The sequence below is a fragment of the Varanus komodoensis genome, unplaced genomic scaffold (assembly GCF_004798865.1).
Source record: "Varanus komodoensis strain SLA01 unplaced genomic scaffold, ASM479886v1 scaffold4, whole genome shotgun sequence".
NCBI classification, from domain to species: Eukaryota; Metazoa; Chordata; class Lepidosauria; order Squamata; family Varanidae; genus Varanus; species Varanus komodoensis.
The window spans coordinates 47609132-47633633 of record NW_025335941.1 but is presented as its reverse complement, the minus strand read 5'-3'; the positions used below and the strand labels follow the sequence as shown (position 1 = coordinate 47633633).

At 43.5% G+C, this 24502-nt stretch overlaps 1 protein-coding gene across 3 annotated transcripts in view; it reads right to left on the bottom strand.

Moving 5' to 3' along the window:
* Positions 1-23709, bottom strand: part of SACS (sacsin molecular chaperone) — a 66577-nt gene extending 42868 nt beyond the window's left edge. Inside the window, exons 1-3 of one of the 3 annotated variants that reach the window (XM_044442058.1) lie at positions 16859-16924; positions 6704-6770; positions 5788-6306 (exon numbers count right to left, since the gene is read on the bottom strand). In XM_044442058.1, coding sequence (XP_044297993.1) covers positions 5788-5810 — 23 coding nt within the window. In that variant the 5' untranslated portion in view covers positions 5811-6306; positions 6704-6770; positions 16859-16924. Of the gene's footprint in view, positions 1-5787; positions 6307-6703; positions 6771-16858; positions 16925-23434; positions 23490-23610 lie in introns of those variants that run through there. The other 2 variants (XM_044442059.1, XM_044442060.1) reach the window with 2 other exon arrangements.
* Between the last annotated feature and the right edge of the window lie 793 nt (positions 23710-24502).

The window sequence follows — 24502 nt, the reverse complement described above, 5'->3', positions numbered from 1 at the left end:
TTCCTGCTAGATAATTTCAACTTTATTATGGAGCATCAGTACTCATGAGGGTTTGTGCAGCAATATAGCACAAACCACTTACTGAAAAATAAAAACTTCCTCAAGAATACAGAAGTTGTCCACTCCTGATTTAAATTAGGTATTCCAAAAAGGGAAGGTACATTATGCTCTAGATTTTCAAGAAGGTTGGAGAAAATTGGTATTACACTGTATATGTGAAATTCCCAGGAGGTGAGGCAAATTTTAATTATAATTGTCATATGGTGACCACCAATTCCTAATAGATGTCAAATTGCTGAAAATAACCTATTTTTAAATATGTACACAAAGGAACATGCTACTAGAACACAAACTAAATTATACTAAATCCTAAACAGTCCAAAACAAGTAAGTAGTACCAGCATTGGATACAGCCAGTAGTCAGGATAATCCCTTTTTAAAATGTTGCCTCAAATTTTGAGTATTCAGTCCATGGCAGGGAATGGGTACATGTTGTTAAATTTTTACTGACTCCACAAATGCCATGTCTATACAGGTCATCCATGTCTAGCATGAGAAATCTATATGACTGTGGTTAACACATTTGAAAGTTCCAACAGACTCCTAAAAATCTCGTCTTTCATTTCCTCCAGAAGGTGGAGGAACAGCAGGAAGCAAGGGGCAGAACCACAAATTCTGGTCCTGGTGGCATAGAGGAAACATTTGAAAACAAATGTCTCAGTGTGTGACCATACTTAGAAACAGGGGAATGGACTTTCACTGGCATTTCCATAGCTTTCAGTTCCTGTCCTTTGATCCCACATTGTAGATTTCAGTTTCCATACCCAGCTTCTACTTTTATCTGTGACTGAGGGCTAAATTATACATTATGTGGGAGATTTGTGATTAGATTATTTATTTATTTATAATCACATGTAGTCATGGGGCACTTCCAGTTTAATCAGAGCACCCTACTGGGGGAGGCATTTAACCCTTTCTCCTCACTGATTTGTACCATGACCCAAATCAACATCTCCCCTGGATGCTCTCAGTACCTGGAGGCAAAATTTGCGAAAATTTAAGGGCCTGGAAGCAAATGGAGGGGAAATTCGAGCACTTGCATTAACTGCTCAGTTTCTGCAGGTGTGCAGATTTCCTGTCCATTTACTTCCTACTCATTAAATTTGCATATATTTCCCAAGCCCAGAAAAAGCAAAAACCTTCTCCAGACCATTAAAAAACTTTTTTGGAGGTTACACAAGAGGACAGAGCAAATGGAGCGCCAATAGCAGCAGTACTTCACACTCCCATGGGGCCCCATTCATTCAGTCCCCTGCAGCTGCCTTCTTGGAGGTTTTTGAAAGGAAAACTGTCTGGAATGGCAGCATCCCCAGCAGTGAGTTCTTCACTTTGCTACTCCCTTTGACAGCTGAAACAACAAGGCCTCTGGCTTGGAATGATGACCCATCTCAAAGAGCCAGAAGGGTGCCCTTGTCAATGACTGACAGTAGTAAAAAAAACTCAAACAAACGTTCCAACCAGACATTTTAGGCTCCAAAAATAATATATATTCTAAAAGTGAGGAAATAGGGGTTTCCTATATCACATGGACATTATATTTGCAATTACACTGATCTCACTAAACACCTTTGCACAGCTCCACAGATGTCTGGGATAAGTATTACAAATATTGTCACAGCTTGTCACTGCCTTAGGAGCACAGTTTAGCAGAATGAACTAATTATCATAAGATTATCCATCATTCCTGTTCACAGAAAACAAAAAAGTGATTCAAACAATGATACTCTCAAATCCAGTATAAAGCTTCAGTCATTGCAGTAAAGCTGCAATGACTGAAATTTACAAGGAATGCTGTGCAGTGTGATGTTTGCAGCTTTGTATAATGTGGAGAGAAGAAAGGTGCTTACAAAGTTGAATTTATTCCCAGATAACATGAGGGTGCAATTCTGTACAGGTTTAGACAAAACCCTACAATTCTCAGCATGGCTACCTGGGGTATGCTGAACTTTGTACCACTTTTCTCATTCTAAAAAAGCAGAAGACTGTGTCTTTAATGAGTTTAAGTAACTACAGGAGGAATCTAACTACTGTCCCTCTGCTTGCACTCCAAAGTCTCCAGAAATCCTTAGTTTCCCTCTCATCTGCTCCAGAGGACTCTCCAGAACAGATTGGAGGAATGCGGCACAGAGGCTCCTGTGTTTCACTGACACATGACTTCTGTGGGCAGAGGGGTGCTAGCGGGATACAACCTGAAGATTGTCCTAGGACCAGAGATCTTGCAAAGAACTCTATGGACAGAATACCAGATTTGCCTTACATCCTACATTTTTATGGAAAACGCTAAACTGATGGTATTAGCTAGTACTGATATAGTGTTGGGAATGAGAAAGATAGCTGCTTTGGGCACTCATTCTCAAGAACATCTGGCTGGACTTCAAAGAAATCAGAATGTGAAAGAGAACTGGGCTGAGCCGGTGAATGTGGGCCAAGCCAAGACACTGAGATGAGAGAAGTGGAGATGCTTATCTCAAGGCCACACTCCACAGGTGGGCAGGCAGTCTCTGGGCACAACAGTTGCTGGGAGGGGACCTGCAGCAGGGGAGTTTCTCAGAGTCAGGCAAGGTGAGCATGGCTCTTGGTCCCGTGGTGCATCACCAGCAGAGGAAGGCAACCCAGAAAGAGGATCCGTGTGTAGAGAGGAGTTGTGCTCACTTTCAGAAAGCCCTTCTCAAAGGAACGGGGCCCAGGCTTGTTCACAGGGAGAGTAAACGGAGGTGAATGGGCTGGGTTCAACAAACTGCTCTGTGGATGCTCAGCAATTCATTCTGGGTGTTTTGTGTTTTCTGGTCAATAAAGAAGACTTTCTAGGAAAAGGTTTGTGGCTTTTGAATGCATGGAGGAGGAACCCTGACCCCCAACATATAGGAGCACTGATCAGCACGTCTCGAGGCAGACCATCATAAGCTGAAACTTCCCTGTCTCAGGTAGCTTACTGTTGTTCTGTGCTATCAAGTTATCTCTGACTTGTGGCAACCCTGTGAAGGAGAGCCCTCCAAATCTTGACAACCCTGCTCAGCTCCTGTAAATGCAAGGCTGTGGCTTCCTTTATGGAGTCAATCCATCAGAAGTTTGGATATAATCTAAAGTTCAACAAGGGGGAAGAAACAGAAAGCAAGGATGAGAGGAAAGTGGAAGGAAAGGGACAGGGAAACGATAGCATGAGATAAGGCATAATATGTACATACATGATGTATATGATCAATGTTTTGCCATTTGTTAAATTTCTAACACCACAGTCCTACAAAGATTTCTCTGCCAGTCGTAACAAACTCATTGTCATACCATTAGCGTTATGGAATCACTTCGGGTTACACAGGAGCCAAGTAGGATAGGAAAGCTAGAGCTGGAAATCTGAGAGCATTGAGAAGGAAGACTTCCTAATGCAGCCATGACCTGGAAAGACACCAGAATCTGACACTCACACAGTGTAATACAGTGATGCGGATATGTGGGCCACTGGGCAGCACGATACAGCTGGTCATCCAGGATGGCCACATGTGTGATTTCCCAGCGCTTTACACAGATGCCTGCTTTGGGATTTCTTCTATGAAAGAATCATTCTGCGTAGGTGTGAATATTTGTCACTGAAGCTCAGAGAAAAGAACAGGAGAATCCTGTGCACAAAGAGCCTTGGTCGAGGTCAGCTCACAGCTCACATTTCCCCTAAATCGCTTCAACAGCTGGGATATGATCCAGCCAATTTTTCTCTAAAAATACTTTTTAAATAATTTTAGCAAGCAAAAAATAACACACTACCTCTAAGAACATGGTATTTGTGCTAATAATTACAATTGCTTTAAATGTTTACTCTATTGCATATTTATATTGTAGTCTAATATTTTGTACTGTAAAATATACAATATAAATATAATATTTTGCAATATTCCAGTTCCATTCTGTGAGCACCACTTGCACAGCAGAGATTTAGCAGTTCCTGGAAGAAGTCCTGAAACAAGAAATGCTTGCTTTTTGATTTGGACAGCTCAACAGAGCTCCCTTAAGTAAGCACCCCAACCTGCCCCATTCCAGAAATGAGCTTCTGCACTCATTTCTGTTTGGTCTGGAAGCACTGAACGTTCCTTTGGAAGACAGGAACTGGCCAAGCATAAGGGAATTGGCACAGGCATAAACATCCCTTTGGATTCCACCCTAAATGAGAACTGTATGCTGGTTTTACATATTTAATTGTCACGGTTCAGCAAGGTGGAAGTAAAGTTCTGCTACCCAAGCTATGCAGTTCTCATGCATCCATTATCATAGACCAAACAACTGGGGGGAAAGGTGCTGAGACTTTCTTAGGGATCTCTAGCTCCCCTCACAGAACTACATTCCTTAGATATCTAGGAAAGGCAGATGGATGACTAAACCAGTGTGGCGTAGTGGTTAAGAGCATGGGACTGGGACTCAGACAACCTGGGTTCTAGTCCCCGCTCAGCCATGGAGCCAACTGGGTGACTTTGGGCCAGTCACAGACTCTCAGCAAAACCTACCTCACAGGGTTGTTGTTGTGGGGATATGATGGAGGAGGAGATGTAAGCTGCCTTGAGCCCTTTGTAGGAAAAAGGCAGGATATAAATCCAAAAATAAAAAAAAACAAATAAAATAAACCAATTTAGGTCTGCATTCTAGACATTTCTGGAGAATTGAGGGCTTATGTGTTGTTCACTGGGTTGGTTCATGTGCAATGCTAAACTATGGGATGCTACCAAAGTGCAAACCATCACTTGTCAGTTCAGATCACCACAACCAAGGCAGTAACTCATTATGTGGGCTGTAAGAGGGGAAGTGCATGATCAAGTGGAAGCAAAGAGTGAGCACACACGCTCAGGGCTTGTTCTCACTGCACAAAACCATGTTCACTGTGTGTGCAAACAGCCGAGCCAAGGTTCACAAGGACACAGCACCAGCACTTTTCTTTCAAGAGGGACTCTGGTCTTATCTGCCACATACAGACTGCTGCTTTGGATCCCGAGTGCAGCGCTGACAGTAACTGGGGGGAAATTGATTTTCCAGCAACACTATATAGTCCATGTTATCCTGGAAAGTATTAGGGGTAAGTTTGGTCTTTGATAGGCAATAATGACCTGTTAGCTTTATGAAGGAAATGAAAATCACTAGAGTAGGTTGGTAGATATGGATCCAGTTGGTGGCTGAACTTGTGGGTCTCCTTGGGGATGTTGCTATGGGGCCTGATCTTAGAGATGCATAAATATGGCCCAAATCCAGCACTCTTACCCTCAATGGGCTTCCTTCCCTGCTCAGACCTGGGCAGGAAATGAGCCAAGCTGAGATCAAGTCTGTGCACACTCTGGAACATCAACCGTCTTTGCACAAAATATGCAAAGTACTTGAAGACTTCAAGTCACGTGTGTGGAAGCAGAATTCCACTTGCACAGCCTTGTGGACTCATTGGACCAGCTTCCTACCAGATGCCCATGCGAACTCTCTGTGCAATGCAGACTTCAGGCAGAGAGAAGGTGGGCCAGAGTCGGAGGCGCCAAGCCAAGGAAATCCAATGGATCTCCAGCCCCAAACCAGATTCCTCACACATAACTAGTCATGATAGCCACTTACACTTCAAAAGTTACCACTACCCCCAACATGCGCAAACCAATATTTTTGAGGCTTCTTGACATCTTTCCGAACAAAATCAGGGGAGCACTAGAAATGAGATAATTCTCCTAAAATAGCTTTTATCTTGATGTTTCCGCTGCTTAACTCATTTACCTGGGTTCCTCTTTGGTCTCCATCCTTTTTGTAGTGATGATTTCTTCTTGCTAGGAACACAAAGCAGGCATAGAAGCAGCAACGTTTAAAAACTTCCACAGTTGTGCATCAGCATGTCATCTTAAAAATCCAGCTCTAATCGATCACATGGAACACCTCACCAGTTTCTCAAAAGAATGCCGTATTCCTCACTGCTGGTTCTTTATCCACGTTTTTCACGTTTTTCTCTGTAACTGTAAGGAGCTCTTCAGAGGGGTCGGATTTTCTTGGCTCCAGCTACCAATTAATAGAGTCATACCGTGAGAGCAGCATTACAGGGATTAGCATCATAGCTTCAACGAAGTGGCATCGGTTTCTCTGTCATGTAGATGTAGGCTGTCCCTTGCTGAGTGTAACTGCGGATGCAGAAGTTGTTATTTTCTTGTTTCCTGGGATACAAAAGGTGATGCTCAAGCTCCAGTTCAACTAGTTTTCTTCCCTTAAACTGAATAGCCGCGCCATTTCATCACATCTGTGCACCTACAGGGTAGAAAAGAAAATGAGTAAGCCAGAAGATCAGACATGAATTTCCTTGGATCTGGCTAGCAACAAACGGCACGGAAGGGTATGGAAAAGTAATTTCCTCTGAAGACATCGCTGTTTGCTGGCTATTATGACTCATGTTTCTAATTATAAATTCCTCTGTGTGTTGCTGTGGCTTTGAGCACAGGGAGAGCAAGGAAAGGGTTAAGAACTTTTCTTTTCCTTCTGTGGGGTAATTACAAGACAAAATAAGCACCTGCTTTCTGTAGTGATTTATCTGTACTAGTTAAAAGCCAGAGATGATCAGCTCTTAGACTCTTGCTAAAGTTCTGCTATCTGGATAAAAGATGTGTTGAGTAGCATAGCTCTTGGGCAGGAATATTTTTTTACTTACCGAATGGAAAACTGATTGTAGACTCACTCATAAGTAAGCTCAAAGTAAGTGGCCTTAGAACTATAGTCTTAAACAAGAAAAATGCAATTTGTTTAACACATTTGCTTTAAAGGAATGAAACAGAGCCATACACAACTTCTAAATGTTTGCTAAGTGTGAATTCAGAACATTTTTATTTGGGTAGCTCTCTGACAATCAGCACCTCATAAGATAATGTTGTGCATTATACCTTTAGGGGTAAAAACTCATTGCCCCCATATCCAGCCAGCCAGCCAGCCAGCCACCAACCCACATCTACAAACACAAGCGTGCAGACAGTCTTTTTGACAAGATTACACAGGACTGGACAAACATGGGGTTTTCTGCAAGTGCAATAGCAGAGGACAAGATAAAAAGCAGCATAAACGCTGTGAGCTAGGGCTGAGAGGTGCTACACAACCATACAGGCAAACCATGTACTTTTACCTTCCCAGTTACTTTTTCAGTGCATTCTACCTCAAAACATTTCGATTCTGTTATTCAGTGCTGTCACTTGTAGGCAGTTCAATATCATCAGAACAGCCAAGGGTTTGATAACTGGTTCTCCATAGTCTGGTATAATATACACACACACAGCTGACCCACATCTTTCCCGTCCCTGTTTCCCTTAGGTGTGGCAATTCCATCCTTTCTTGTTTGGAGGCAAACTGATAAGAAGTTGATGCCAAACTGAATACCTCTCCTCCTTTCTAGACTGAAAAGAGCAAATCACACATCCAAGGTGGATTTAAATTGCTTAAGGGCCACTTGCTTGGAGCAATTGTCTCTTCTCAGCTGGTCTGCCCTTTTTACCCAATGTCATAACCTGGGATTAATTATGTTGACCTACCCCTGCACCACACTTGCCTGCTTGTTAAACTTTCCCACAGTATTTGAAATGGATTCTCAGCAAAGGCCTGACTTATCTCTGGGCCCACCAGCCATTCATTTATTTATTTATCAATTTATATCCTGCCTTTTCGTACAAAGGCTCGAGGCAGCTTACATCTCCTCCTCCATCTTATCCCCACAACAACAACCCTGTGAGGTAGGTTGGGCTGAGAGTCTGTGACTGGCCCAAAGTCACCCAGTGGGCTCCATGGCTGAGCAGGGACTAGAACCCAGATCCTCTGAGTCCCAGTCCCATGCTCCTAACCACTACACCACACTGGCCTTGGCTCTTCAGCTGCAGAATCTAACTCTTCATCAGAGTCACATTCCATAGCCACCACCTTGGAGGCTTTTATAGGAAGAACAACCCCAATCCCCACAGTGAACCAGGCCTTATTTCTGTATCTCTGTGAAATATCGCTACACAAATCAGTGGATGCTGTCATCTAGAACACCATTCTTAGTTTGTTTTTGCTTCTAAATGCACAAGCCAATTTCTGCAGCTATCCGCTCTTCCTTTCCTGGAGTAGGCTCAGGATGAAACTCTGTGCAATCCATTCCTCTAGCATCTGTGGACTTCCTCTCATGCTTGACCCAGTCTTAGGAAGTGAGCAGAGCCGAGCCCAGAGGCAGTCCACAAAGGCCTGCAGAATGAAGGTCGCACAGCTGCTCACCTACCTCTGCATCATCTGCAGCAGCGCAAGCGAAGGCTGCTGCATGTGCTGCAGAAGAAAGAAGCTTCTCGTGCAGCATGTGGGGTGCAGTTCCTGGCAATCACTATGGGAACACTGGGCACCCTCACCAGGATCTCCGGCACAGGACCACAGCAGAGCAGGTCGGAGTCCAGGGAGCCAAGCCCAGGGAATCCAATGGATTTTCACACCCAGAATGGATCTCTCACACATCCCTAATAAGGAGGTCATTGTATTAGAATAATACAATGTTATTAGGAATGTAGGAACAATTAACACCTTTTTAAAGCACTGGGGAATAATTATATCTACTTCAGCCTTAAGGCTTCCCATTATGGCATTTTGTTTGCTGGACAGGACAAGTTTGCCCCAGGTAAAAACCTAAATATCACTATCAGAAAATATTGTAATAATGAAGTCCACTCAAAGAAAGGCTGGTAGGACACAGACTTCCAACTCTCCCATCGCATCTCTGTGTGTGGCTGGGAGAAGGTGTGTATTAAAGTTTGCAATCTCTTTCCTTAAAAAGTTTGTAGTGGTGCAGTGGTTAAGAGTGTGGAACTGGGACTCAGGCGATCTGGGTTCTAGTCCCCACTCAGCCATGGAACCAACTAGATGACAGTTTCAGACTCTCAGCCCAACCTACCCCACAGGGTTGTTGTGGAGGTAAGATTAGGAGCAGGAGGAGGAGAATGATGTAAGCTGCTCTGAATTCTTTAAAAGAAAAAGGTGGGGTATAAATCTAATAAAAATAAATATACTGGTAGTTCTATAGTATTGCTGTTTTAATCTACACTGTTTTAAAATATTATCCATCAGCTGTACATTGTTCTTTCCTCCTGGATATTGTTTTGTGTTTTATTTGATTTTTATTGATATCTTGTGTTTTTAGTTTATTGCAATCTGCTTAGAGAGCCCTTAAAAGTTTAATAATAAATAGATGAATAAAAAAGAAAGGCCTGGAAAAGAGCTAATTCTGGGTGGGCCTTCATCCCCCCTTGCCTTTTGTCTGAATTGCAATCTAGTATTTCACATAAGGAAGTCTGCCTCCCAGTTTAACGTGCCGTGCATGGCTGCTCTGTGGAGAAAATGCTGGACCGTATGCGCCACTCCAATTTCCTTGGAGAAAGAAAGAGTGCTAGCTGAAAAGAAAGTACGCACTATAGATCAGAGAAAACACTGGTTGACAGTGTTCTAATATGCATTTGCCCAAGCCTAGATAGACCGAGGAGAGGTCAGCTGCCTGGAGAAAGCTTTGGCCAAAGCCTTGATAGGCCATACTGCCTTCACAAAACTCAGAGTCTACTGGATTATTCTGAAAGGAGATAATTGTGGGTCTTTGAAAGGTGTTTTTATCTTCGAAGAGAATTATCTTTATCATTATTCTAAGAATTTGTACTTTATCTGAAACTTTGGATGAAACTACACTGCTCATTAAAACTTGTGCCAGAACCCCTGGGTCTGACCAAAGAAATGAGGGACTCTCAGAGTTGCCAGCAGTAATGAGTATACCATCCATTCATGGCCTGGTGAGTCACCTCTCCATGCTTCTCTCCCTCATAATGATCTGGCCACCAACCAAGAAGCCTTTAGCAACTGAAACCCTGTTCCGTATCACTGCATGCACGTAAGGGAGCTGACCCAGTAATGACAAGGCAAAGGTGAGGTTTCTGTAACGGGTAGGAAATGTATTTGTTTCGTCATAATTTTTCTCTGGAGCCCTCTATTTAAAATTCAAGTAATCAAGAATGAGCCATGCTGAAGACAAACAAGGCTGGAGAAGTCTGGCCAAGGGATCAAATTGTCTTCCTGTCCACAGAAGACAAAGACCAGCCATTGTTCTACAGAATTCAGTTCAGTACGAAGACTGTATGAGACTCAGAAGTTGGATGGTTCCATGGAGCATTCACTCCTAAAAATAACAAAGTTTGTCACTTTCCAAGAACTGTAAATGATCACACATCGCAATGTGCATTATACCATGCAGGGTGAGGGCCAGCGCGGGGAGGGGTTAGGCTGGGGAGCTGGGAAATCCCAGTTCTAGTCCTCATTGAAGGTTACCGGGTGACTTTGGGTCAGTTACAGATTCTCATAGGGCTACCTCACAGGGCTGTTGTTGTGAGGAGGGATGTGTGGGGGTAGGGATCCATCCGCTTCCCGGGCTCGGCTCCCTGGATTCCAGTCTGATTTGTAGTGGCCCAGAGCCTGAGGTCCTGGTGATCGTGCGCAGGCACTGTGCAGGCAGGGCCCATCTGCTGTGTTTGGGTTCCAGAAGAGTTCCTCCCAACCCTGGTTGTGAGAAGCTATGCAAGCTCCCTTGGGGTCTTCCCAGAGGAAAAAGGGTGGGACATAAATGTGATCGATGATGCTGGTGGTGTCCTCGGGCCAAACCCCCAGCAGTCCCCAGATCTCCACACTCCCTCCTTCCATCTCCCCTGTCAACCACTCTGCAGTCCCCTTGCTTTTGCACTTCCACCCCCAACTGTATAAAATCAAAATGCTTCTCCCAAGGCTTAGTCACCAGCAACAAGGGCATTAAGCTGAAATATGCTGGCACTGGGGGCAATCTGCCTTGCCCATTGTGCCTTCAGCTCTACCCATCCCTGGACTGCAGCCTCCAAAGCTACTCTGAAATTGAATTGAACGTTTGGGCTGAAAGAGGCAGCACACTTAGGCCCAGGGGGCTAGCAGAGTCTCTCCAGGCTCTTTCACATTGCTGGCTTCCTGCTCCTTTAAATTAAAGATGCTGCCAAGGACAGAGTCTGGGACCTTGTGCAGGCAAAGTAGGGGTCCCTCCTACACAATAAATTTATAGCCTATATATAAGTCTGCAGCTGCAGTTATGCACAGATCAATGATTTTGTTCAGTGCGGTAGGAAAGCCTGAGAAGGGAATTGAGCCAGGGCCATAAAACATGGCTGACTTTATCTTCTGCTATAAAATATGTTTGCAGAGGACAGTGTTGGTGGCTGTGTGGCAATGACACACCTGCACTATTAAAAATATTTTTTGAAAGGCTTAAAGGAAAAGATATGGGACAACAGCCAGGATTATGAACCATCTCTTTTGAAAAGCTATGTTCACGACTACTGAGTCATGAACTCAGTTTTTACTGTAGAAGTCTAGGAAGTAGGAAACGAAGCAAGCTCAGTGGGTGCCAGGTTAGGGTAAATTGTGCCGTCTGGACCAACTGCTCTTGTACATTTTCCATGGCAGGCAAAGTTGTCTGCCCGGATGTATCCTATTTACAACTTTGGCGCCCCTTTGCAAAGGGGTATATTGAACGATCAGCTCTTAACTGGTGTGAGGAAATAAACCTGGTTCCCATATTGAAAACAACCCGTGGCTTGTTAACAGCAGGCTGTTGGTGGCGTAGTGGGAGTAAACAATGGTGCTGGCTCCCAGCTGCTTCTGCTGTGTTAAACAATCCAGAGAGGTTCTTTAGGGTTGTTTCGTGTGATGTCCGAACCTGGAATTGGAGATTGTTCAGGAAAGAGCAACCCAGCCATGTTGCAAAATAGAAGGAACAAATATTTCATAAGAATCACCCCAAGCCTGCAAATATCTAAGGAGGACTCAGGAACATACGCTATAAAGTAGCTCAGCTATGCGCTCTCCATAAGCCATGTGGGGCCATAGAGATTCCCAGCTGTACTCCACTTGCCGACATCAGAAGTATGGCATGCAAGAAACATGATGTGACCACAGGCTGCACATATTTAGCCAGGCAATTTAGCTGAGTGGCTGTCTCCTTTTGATGTCTGAATCCCATACACCATCTGCAACACACACAAGGCTGAAAATGTATCCCTAGTAATATTACAGAAGAATGAAGATTGGAATGATGATTTTGCTTTATGCCTGAGAATCATTCCTCTGAAAGAGTGATGCCCCCTAAAAGATAAGACTGTTAAATTTATTTCTTTGTATTATTAAGCCTCATCCCAAGTATCCCAAGAATATCAGCATGTAACAGATGGCATGAATGACCACAACTGAATCCTTTAAGAAGTCTTAAAGGAACTTGAACTGTGCAACAGGGCCTCATTCAGAGTTTTGCTTTCTTTGTTTTTCCTAAAATGCTTTTATTTGTCCATATGCTGGTGTCACAGAAGTAAAGTCATGAGGCTTGTCCAGTTGTTAGGTGTTTCCAAGATTCTACTATTAGAGCATTCATAAACAGCCTCAAGTTCAGCTTCTCATCAAGATGGTTACCTAATGCAGGGCCAAAAGAGAGGACCAAACGAAGTTAAGCACAATGTTCACATCTCTCACGTACAGAGAGTTGCATGTCCATTATTCTTGCATTTACACCTTCCTTTCTTCCTCTTGCAAGGAACCCAAGGCAGCTTAATCAGCACTACTCCCCCTCTCCATTTCTTCCTCACAACAACCACTCGGAGAGTCAGCAACTAGCCCAGTGAGCTTCATGGCCAAGTGGGAACTAGACCTCCAAGTCCTGGTCCAACTCTCTCACCATTACGCCACATGGGGTTTCATTTAGAAACCATGGCTATGAATCAGATAAAAATATAATATAACACATCTCACTATGATGGGAAAGTTTATGAGCAATCAAGCTGTGTGCCCACTCGGACCGTTGCTCTGTCACTCACAGCTGCTGGGCAATGCCAAGGTCTCTCCCCACTCACAGTTCATTGTCCTTAAATCAGACATGGACTGGGAAGCTCTTCAAATGAAGGGCCATCTTCTGACAACATTTCAGAAAGAGGTATGTTCTCTGTAAAATAGGACACATGGCTACCTTACTCCTCCCAAAGACTACATTGGAAGAAGAATCTAATTCTTACTTTTGGTAGCCATCCTGGGATGTTTTGTAAAGGACGGGGTATAAATATCATTAATAAATTAAAATAAATAAATCCGTAGAAGACCTCCTTGTGTCCCATATCTGCAGCAACCTTATGGTAAAGTGTGGCTTTTCTTTTACAAGGCAAAAATTGACAATCCTTCAACAGCTCATCAATCAGACAATTTTTCACAGAGGACACACAGCCATTCTACTGTAAGATTGAAGAAACTGCTAGAAGGACAGAATTAAACACAGCCATGTTTAATTTTCTTGCTTCCAAGAAAACACATCTTTTTGTCTACTTCCCAACAGAAATTATTCTTACTAGGTAACACTGAAGTTAAGATGCATGATAACCTGAATTACAATGGGTACTATATTTCCCCCTTACAATGTCCTTTCAGATGTTACCAATTTTTTTCACCAGGAATTTTCATATTCCAAACCAATAGGTTTGCATGGGATTGACTCCCGTTCCTTTTTTTGGGTGGGATATATATTGGCAAAGTTCAGCACACAAATGTGTGTTTTTAATGGCACCTATCCCTCCATCCAGAAAGGCCTTGCTATAGACCAGTTCCAGCAAAAGTACTGTGAGGATTTCTCCAAACTTTCAATGCACAATTGATAATTAGAGAGCATAATGACTTAGCAGGCCCATAGATAAGTAGACCTTTTTTGGTGGAAATTATCAATAAAAGCAAGCATTTGGGACCGTGGGCATGCATGAGTAACTGTATGGGGTATTGAACCCATGCACTGAGGGGTGTTCAGATAACTATTTTTATTAGAAGCAGTAGTGTGTACAAGAAAGGATTTTCTGTAAAATACAAGTAAACATTTGTGTATTTTTTAAGTGTTGGGAAAAGCACTGTTTTGAATTTAAATAGGGAGTATTTCTCCCTCCCCCAAACTGCAAACTGACCACTAGTACATACACCACGTACATTTTTCACTGTATTAAAAACAAATCAGTGAATTCAGAGATCACTTCCTTTATACCCTTTTCATTTGAGGGCAAGAGAGAAATACACCCATTGTTCACCTAGCCATGTAAGTTACCATCCAAACACACAGCTTACAAATAACATATACAAAACCATCTTACAAAAAATATACAAAATTTGGCACTCTCCATCGCAAGAGCAATACTCCCCATTGGTCTTCACCATTTTAAAATATCTTGGAAAATATTGTGGATACTCAAAGATGCCAGCAAACATGGGCCTTTCACTCCAAAACCTGAGATGTCTCCCATTCTAGCATATGGACATATTCAAGAATATTTAACTAATAAGACCATCAAAATCCTTATTATACCCTAGTCCTGCTCTTCACCAGGGAAATTTGGATTATGGGAATTCATATGAATAGCACAAGGTTGGGAAAGGCTGAACCAGAGAAAATCAACCTGCTTAAAATCTGGCCCTGTGGTCTGCTCTGCTTCCAGACCCTCCGACTGTCAGAGTTGGCAGAGGAGGTATCTGGCGTCTCACTGGGGTTGCTTCCGCCAGCTGTTCCCTCCCAAGGTTTCTAGTTCACTGCTTCTTCCCTCACCTTTCCATGAACTCCAGCTTACCATTCAAACTATATTTGGAGGTAGTGGTGGCGAACAAGTTATACACCTTTTATTGGACACACTAGATGTTTGCAAAGGTGCAAACCTACCTCAGACAAAATAATCAGAAGATAGCTGACTGGACATTCCGAACAAGATAGGAAATAACCTAGAAGATTTCTGGATATAAGAAAGAGGAACCTGGTTACATCATATATATTTGTAGTTCACTGGACTGGTTCCATGTATCCATACTTTGATGATGCAAATATGAATAAATCATGGTAAAATGAAGTTCAAAATGGTGAACATTAATTTTGCATGTAGAGTTAAATGCAGCAAAATTTGGGTTTGCTGGCAGCAACTGAAATGGTTTTCAAAAGTTAAGGCTGTAATAAACAGATTTTTTTCTGGGTTGTCTGAACATTAAAGCTCTGGAATGCTGCTGAGGCACTGATTTTTCCTAATTGTCTAGGAAAGGAATTAAGAGATGTTCTAGACAGGACTGTTTAATCTGCTGTTTCTACTTCTAGTTTTGATGCAAATTTAAGATTGGCATTCTACATTTGCATTCTTTCTGCACTTTTCCCTATATAACCTTGGGATGGTGTGCCATTGCAGAACAACACAACACTGGTGGGGACTAGCTCTTTGTTTTGCCTTGGCAAAAAATACTGCATTTTCCCACTCCAATTTACCCTAAGAAATTGCTGTTAAAAACTAGAAGTGACATTGGATAGTGACACCATCATCTGAAGTACCCATAAAGAAGCATGAGTGAAGAATGACAGGTGCACATAAGGGCTTTATCCGGGGGGGGGGGGGGGGCAACAGCAACACCTATAAATCAGAGATTCCACACCACAATTCATATTTGCTAAGTGCTACGTTATCCTGTAATGCCTTTCCCTGTGGCCAACTTCATTCTCTAATGCTACTCACAAAAAAAGCTGCATTCAGCAAAGGCCCTTTCCAAGTTAATTAAACATTTCTTCTTTCCTAGTTTTGCCTATTTTAACCCCAAACAGCTCGAGGGCACCTGGTTGGGGAGTGCTGATTTACACAATGATACAGTCTGATAACCAGAAGCATCACTGTTTCCCAGGTTCTTAATTTAAGCTGTTCAAGTGTCTCTAGCTTTTTCTATTTCATTATAGTATTTTACCTTTAGTCCAGAAGCCAGTGGTGCTAAGAGACAATGAATAAGAAATCTATATCAGACTTCCCCAACCTGGTGTTAACCAGATGTGTTGGACTGTAACCCAGTCAACAGGGACAATGGGTCAGGAATGCTGGGAATTGTAGTCCAACTCATCTGAAATGCACCAGGTTGGGAAAGATCGTCAATGTGTGAGTCATTGACTGTAGGTTTATTAGGTACTTCAGCTTCAGGTGTTCACATGCTGAATAGACTCATCATAAACTAGCATCTTTAGGGCACAGAGAAGCATGAATTAATCAGTCTTTATTAAAGTCACATGAGCTATTTTGGCTAACATGTAGAATAACAAAAATCCAATTTATTCCATTTAAGAAATACCCCAATCATCCGAGCTGTTACAAACATGCAAGTTAGAAAAAAAGTTAGCCATCTGTTTCATGATGCACAGGACCTTATCTGATGGACAATACAGACCCAACCTTCCAACAGGTCACCTCAGTAAAGGAGAATGAGACCCCCAGGTTACCTCTGCATTATTTCTCTGATGTTCCCACCACCTGTCTATCCAAACCCACATTCCAAGCATGGCCAGACTTTGAGAATGTGGTTATAACTTTAACACAGCTATAGAACACTGGTTTTCTGGCCATGATTTACAACATTGCGAGTCAACCTTTCGTGCTTAAAAGCAAAGGAACTAAACTCCATTCTTCTCCCTTTGGGAAGGCCAGCCGGGCACCAGTGTTATTGGAGCACTAAAAATAAACTGGTGGGAAGAATCTGTAGACAAATCTCTAGCAGAGAATGGCCACTGAACAAATTAGTGTGCATATGTCCTTTTGTTCCTCAGCTAACGAATAATTGACTGATAATTGTGTCTATGAATATGTTCACATTCTTCCAAGTCATTACCTCAGAGTTCTAAAAAAGGGTCTGTTTAAATAAAACAAGGCCCAGAATTTGACCCTTATCTCTGTATCGGGCATTTAATTTCCTCATAGCTAACAAACTTGGAGCATACCTGCACATGTAACCACAAAGCGTGTGCGATTGTGAATCCACTGTTTTGGTGCTGGAACACGTTGGCCGCAACCCAGAGCGCTTCGTATCTGTGCAGTGCAGTCTCTTGTGTGGGAAATGTTCTAACTGGGCATGGGAATCACACGTTAGATGGCTCAAGTGCCCCCTTTCCCACAAAAGAGGGTGAGGGACCTTGGCACAGCTAGTGCTTTGCACTCGGTCACTGGTGACAAAAATTACAGAACCATTTCAGACATTGTTCAGGGGGAGCAATTTCACTGTCTTTGTTGCCATCTCCAGCTTCTTTCTTTCCTTCTTTGTTCTTAGTAGGGGACAGAGTGACTATTGTCAACAGCAGCATTTCTCTTTGCTCTGCTCCGCCATTTTATGCTTGACCTTGCCTGGGGCAGAGAGCAGTGAAAGTGGCCATATTCTCCCCCCCACACACACACCCTAATACTGCCTCTGCGCCATGAATTAGCATAATTCTGGTTTGGGTTCTATAAGCCCCCCATTCTCTCCCTTCTTCCACACATGGGAGAGAAGAGCTCATCAAACATGGCCCTTGTCATCTGCACTTTTCATGAATGCTTGCATTAAATATATATGCATTTATTTTTAAGGATTAAGAATAATCCTTAAAAGTTTCTGGGAGGGGAGGGGAGGGGAGGGAGCACAATCCCTTTTGTGAGCAACAGGTGCACAGAATCAGTGTCCGATGCTTGCAGCTAAACAGGAGCAAATGATTACAAACCCAACAACAATTCCAAAGAATGAAAGGACACCATTGGGGTGGACATAGTCTGCAACTGGAAGGAAAGGCAAAATCATATTGCTAAAGGGACCTCGGGGTGCTGGTTGACTGCAGGCTAAACATGAGTCAGCAGTGTGATGCGGTGGTCAAGAGGGCGAACGCCACCCTTGGTTGCATAGCCAGAAGTGTGGCTTCTAGATCAAGAGAGGTATTACTACCACTCTATACGACTCTGATGCGCCTGCAATTAGAGTATTATGCTCAGTTTTGGGCCCCTCATTACATGAAGCCAGGTTAGAGTCAGTGCAGCGTAGGGCCACAAGGTTGGTGGCCGGTTTGCATGGGATGCCGTATGAGGCGAGACTGAGGGAACTGGGTCTCTTCAGCCTGGAGAAGAGGGGACTCAGAGGGGATATGTTGGCGACATAGTATGTGAGGGGATGTCACATGGAGATGGGTAGAGACCTGTTCTCCCCTGCAGAGGAAGGCAGGATGCACTCCAACAAAGCAAAGCTCAGGGAGCCAAGGTTCCATTTAGATACCAGGAAGCACTTCCTGACAGTTAGGACCCCGAGGGTATGGAATGGGCTTCCATGGGAGGTCGTTGGGGCTCCATCGGTGAGGGTGTTCAAAGGCAGGCTGGACATGCACATGGTGGGCATGTCGTGAGCAGAGCTGGCTGGAGCCGGGGGGTCAGACTAGATGACCCAGGAGACCCCTTCTGACTTGCTCTGTTTCTATGTTTCTATATTTCATCCCTGTAAAGAACTTTAGTCATGCATGGTAGAGATTGAAAATGCTGTGTGTAACTATTTGACTGCTTAACAGAATTCAGACCTGGGCGTACATGATAAGGCCTGTGTACAAGTGTGGTCCTCTGAGATAAACACACTGCTGGGCTTGCTCTTCTTGCACAAAGTCTTTCTAGATGATGCTGCCTCACTCCCAGGATTTTACCCAGGGGCAGGAGGGGGGTTGGTGGTGGCAAGTCCAACTCCTAACCCTCCCATGTTTTCCTGATGCTTCTTTTGCTCTTTTTCCTCCCATAGTACGCTGATGATACCCAGCTCTACCTCTCGTTTTCCACCAATCCAGGTGAGGCAGTGGCTGTACTGAACCGGTGCCTGGCCGAGGTAATGGGCTGGATGAGGGCCAATAAACTGAAGCTCAATCCAGACAAGACGGAGGTCCTGTTGGTAGGCAGTTCCGGCTTCGGAGAAGGTGAATTGAACCTTGTCCTGAACGGGGTTGCATTCCCTCTTAGGGACAAGGTCCGCAGCTTGGGAGTGCTCCTCGACCTGGAGCTTTCACTCGAAGCTCAGGTAACAGCAGCGGCGAGGAGCGCTTTCCTCCAGCTTCGGCTGATTCATCAGCTGCGCCCCTATCTGGAGTACGACAGCCTCGCAACAGTGACTCATGCACTGGTGACTTCCCGTCTTGACTTCTGTAACGCGCTCTACGTGGAGCTACCCTTGAAGACGGTCCGGATACTTCAATTGGTTCAAAATAGAGCTGCCAGGCTGCTGACGGGAACTGGACGTTATACTCACATGACTCCAGTTCTCCGGCAGCTTCATTGGCTTCCCATTGAAGTCCGGGCCCAATTCAAGGTGTTGGTGATGACCTATAAAGCCCTAAACGGCTTGGGTCCTGGTTACCTGAAGGAGCGCTTACGTCCATATATGCCCGGCCGCCCCTTGAGATCAGCGGGAGAGGCCCTCCTCCGGGAGCCCTCAGTGAAGGAAATTAGGAGGGTGGTTACTCGGAGGAGGGCTTTCTCAGTGGTGGCGCCTAAGTTATGGAATGTGCTCCCCAGAGAGGTCCGCCTGGCGCCGTCGTTATTTGTTTTTCGGCGCCAGGCGAAGACCTTTTTATTTAAGCAGCATTTTAAATGTTAATATCATTGAATTTTATTTGGCCAGGGTGGCTTATTTTATTTTACTGTATATATTTTAATTGTTATTGTTTTAATGTATTTTGTATTTTATTTGATGTTGTAAGCCGCCCCGAGGCCTCGGCAAGGGGCGGCATAGAAATGTTTTAATAAATAAATAAATAAATAGTCAAGCTGTTAAGAAAGAAAAGGAGAACTTGCTGTGCAAAGACTTCTGAGTAGCAACAGTAGGAAAACTCCAATGGAAACCACCCATGTGATCCAATCAAACACTCCACATTGAAGTCATGGAACTCTGTGAACACACATTTTGGAAGCTGGGAACTAAGAGGTGGATAAATGCTGACCTTGTTGGATGGCTCCCAAAATCTAACAGTGATGCAGTGATAGCAAAGATGAACAAGCCCTGGAAGGTGAGGAGAAGGGATCAACCACTGCTTGCCACACATACACACTGGGCCTAACCACAACCAGATGCATCTAGCAGAGCCTCCTTTGAACATCTGGAACCTCTTCTCACACTCCATCTTCAGACTGTGACTGAATGCAGACTTCATAACTTGGACACCATCAACTTTTTTCAATTCTCCCTCTTTTGCTTTGGTTGCCATCTAGCCAAATAAAGTTCAGAGGAAATTGAAAGCTTGCAGGCTATTTGCTGGCCTTTTGGTTAGCTGAATAAAATTGTCTCACATTTACAGCTTGCCTTCCTTTGCAAGGAACCAAAGGCAGCTCAATGGTCCCCCTCTCGATTTTATCCTCAAAACAGCCCTGTGTGTAGTTTTGCCTGAAAATAAGTGAGTCACCCAAAGCCACTCAGGCATCATCACAGCAGAGTAGGGAATAGAACCTGGATCTCCCAACATTTTCCAATACTCTGTGCCACAATGATTTTGGAGTTTTCCTTAGGGCCAAAACACAGCTTTCTTGGCTTTCTGCATGATTTCCAGGGACTGCCACTCATACAAACAACTAGATTTATTCCTTACCTGACCTTGGACAGCCCTCTGGCACTTCTGAATGGTTCAGAGGCAAAACCATGTTCATTTGCTACAGGAAACACTAAGAAGCATTCCACTGAATTTTGAAGAGCAACAGATTTATTTATTGTTCCACAATAAATCTGTTAAGTCTTTAAGATGCCGCAGGGCTCTTTTTTGTATAACAATTCAGAACAGTGAGAGCTAAACAGTTAGGGGCTGGACAGCTGCCAGGACTTCAGCATTTCAGTGGCAGGGATAGAAGAAGGATCGGTGGAAGGAAAACTGCAGTGTAAAAGATAGCACTGCCATATGTGGAATGGGCTTGGATCCATGTCTTGCCTTCTGCCAGAGGAAGGGCTTCACTTAAAATAGGGACTCTCCGGGGGCATCTTCCAATGCAACAGGGTCTCCTAAATCTCAGTATAACATTCCTAAGGGCTGCTTTACCAAAGAATTTTATTTATTTTATTTAAAGATTTTCTATGCCATTCCATTGCTAAAAGTTTCTGGACAGCTTACAGAGGACAGAACAGCTTACAGAGGATAAAGAGGTGGAGAAGTCAATTTCCACCAGCCCAGTTGCTCCAGCTTAAATATGGATCCAATCCAAGATGGGCCAGAAGATCTAGAACAGATTTTTGCATTAAAAGGAATAAAGCCTTGCTTGGCAATACGGCATGGATTATGCTACTAGCAGCCCCAGCAAGGAGAGTTTAAGTGTGGCCAAGCTTCAGTACAGAGACTTGTTGAGCGACTATCCATCTCCTCCAGCTGTAGAGTTCTAGAGTTTTGTGTTCAATATTTGTCTATAGTTTTTGACTGGAAGCTTTGAAAATGGGCATCATGCAAACAGGGATGCTGGGAACTGAAGTGCTCCTGAGAGCAAAACACAAGACACATCAACAAACAATTCAATTATTTTTACATGTTAAGTATGCATCCTTCCTCTGAGGTTCTCAGGGCAATGCACATGATTGCTATCCCTAAACGACTTAGGTCACTAGTAGTTAACATAGCATCTTCTCCCACATGGATCTGCCTGGGTGATAACTGGAAAACTCACCTTTACTGTTGTGATGTCCCACTTACAGAATGATCTTCCAAGATAGCTCCTCTGATGCAAACTTTGTTGTATTCATGCATCATGTAAAGACTTTCCTATTCACCCAAGCATCATCCCACATCCCTCTAAATATCATATTTCAAATTTTATTTCTATTTTCATTTATTAAAAAACACAGCTGTTTTTGTTATAAATATTTTAAGAAATATTGATCATACTTTCATACTAATTGCATCCTTTTTTAAAATGGCCATTTCAGCTATTTTTCATGGGAAGAGCACAAGTAAAACAAAAAGCTTTTAAAAGGCAGTTTATCATTCTATTTTAGTATGCATTTTATCCCCCGATGTGGTGCTGATGCAGCCTTTAAATTATACTTGATGCTATTTCTGTTTTTAAACCCTAGGCTACTTGGGAGCTCCAAGAATTAAAATGTAAGAAAATAAATAAATTGCATCTCTTCATACCAACCAGGTGAGGTAAGGTAGGCTGAGATACAGTGGCAGACACAGTTTGGGAGATTAGTAGATTTGGTAGATTAGATTAGCTGATCTAATCTCAGGCCAGTTCGGTAACCATAGTGGAGCCCTTCCCAGGGCATCTTTACAGGACAGGAATCCAGGCTTCTGCTTTTGCCCATACAGCTTCTTTGACCAGATGCTTGTTCAAAGCCTTCCAGAAAACACAAAGACACCTCAATCTGTAGCCCTGCACCCTGTTCTGGAATCCAGTTTCCTCTGAATATTCACTCATTTTTCTTGAAAAAGAATGCAGAGCCATGACCAGCAGCCAAATTATCATCAAAATAAAATCACAAGGGTTTGATGCTCCACAGAATTCTTGGGGATGCAGCCTTTTAAGTCAGGTTTCTGGGGCTGTGGTGTCCTGGAGATACGTGAATATGTTAGACCGGCTAGTGGGCATGAGAGCATCACAGGAATCTGCATAAAGACTTAGAGCATCTATTAACAGAGCACATAGCAATATCGATTCCATCCCCCTCTGGCTTCCTCTTGAACTAGCAGTGATTTTCAGCAAGGACCAGACAGGGCTCCTGATATTTAATAAGGCTTTAAAAATTCTTACACAGAAACAAAAGATGCTACTCATGGTTTCATTGCTTATGAAATAACTTTTCTACTGACCCACTGATATCCCTTAGCAATCAGTCTGACAGTATGGAAATAAATAGGACAGCTGAAATTGAAATATTTGTAACTGACCAATTGTCTCCATATGCAACAGAAAACGTATCTTTTTTCACCTGTTCCTAGAGTGCATAATTCCATGCCTTTATCCAGATAGAATTAACATGTTGGCTGAAAAGCACCTGAAAAATACCTGGCATGAGGTTTCCAAAAACATAATGCCAAGCTTTCAAATGGTATTTTTCAAAGCCCTCAAGACTTGGGATCTCTTATCACACCAGTCATATTTCACATCTGCCTTACTTTGTGAAGACTTGGAGAAAATCTGCCCAGAAGGGGGCAGAGGGAAGAATAAAATAGTTCATAGCATCACTGCATAACGAGAAAATACTTGTTACCAAAAGCAAGGGAAGAAATGTCCATAATTAGAACCAGCTGCATAAGGAGTATTTTTAGTCTCCAATGAAGTCAGCAGCTGTAATTTCAAACAAAGGCTACATCATGAAATCAGCATTCAAGGACACAATCCTTCAGACACTCTTGCTGTTTTCCCATTTAAATCCCACTAAAATTAGTAGCGCTTAGCAGCGCCCAATGGGTTGCACCCCATAGCTACACACCAAACCTGTATGTAAGCCTGCAGTAACATTTTCCATTTCAGAATGCAGTAAAGACAGAAGCCAGCCAACAAACCCTGCATTTCATCCACCCCTGAACCCAACCTGCTCCCCTTACCAGTCGCATTTGATTTTTTTAAGCCTCGGGGGCTTTGCAGGCAGCTTGCCTGAACGACAAAGCGAGCAGCAGGGCCTTAAGGACAGACAATGAAGGCTGACAGCGTGGTGCATCCTACAAAAGCTCACGCAAGGAGCTGCAGTGACTGAGCAGTTTTCTACCCAGCCGGTACTTACATCAGCAGATGAACACAGCCCGGGCGCGCTGACTGTTTCTCCACCAGCAGCCTCTGCGGACTGGCCGAAATGTCATACCGTTCTGTCCATTGGTGGTTTCTGCTTGACCACCCCTGCGACTTCACAGGCGTGTCTGCCTTTTGCAAGCTCAGCAGTTGTGGAGAGCCGCTGCAGCCCCAGCCTATCTCAAGCCAAGCCGGGCTGCAAAGACGACAGCTCCCCCTTCGTTCCTCCCTTCCTTGCTTCCTTCCTCCTCTCCTTTGTCTCTGAAAGGGCTACAGTATCACTGATCGTGCATCCATACAGACCACGATCAACTGGAAGTTGGATTCCTTGAAAACATGCAAGGGCAACAGCTTATCAAAATGACAGCTTTAAAGAATGAAAACAAATGTATTAATAACCATAATGTATGTATTAATAAATTTATTAATGGATTATTTGAACTGAAAGGGAGAAAATGGCAAGTGAAAACTAGTTTGCAACAGTTGTGCTTTTTTATTTGTCTTCTTTGGTGTCATCTCTGTCAACATGGATGAGCAAACAACAGGGACTGTTTAGCTTTCTTTAGGTGGAAGTCCTGCAGTATGCACCACCCGAGGAGCCAGTCCTATTAAACACAATGGGGCTTACTTATGAGCAGTATAAGCCCATTGAACATGGCCACAATCCTATATGCACAATCCTATATCCCATTCAACTCATTGGCCTTACTTCCAAACAGATATTTATAGGTTTCGGCTATTAGAGATATACAGTTTTGGGATCCAGAGACTTCAGATCAGAGAAGGCAACCAGTTGTCGTGCAGATGTTCTGAACTGCAGTTTGCATAAGCCACAGTCAACCTGGCCAACAGTCAGGGATGCTGGGAACTGAAGTCCAAAACAACTG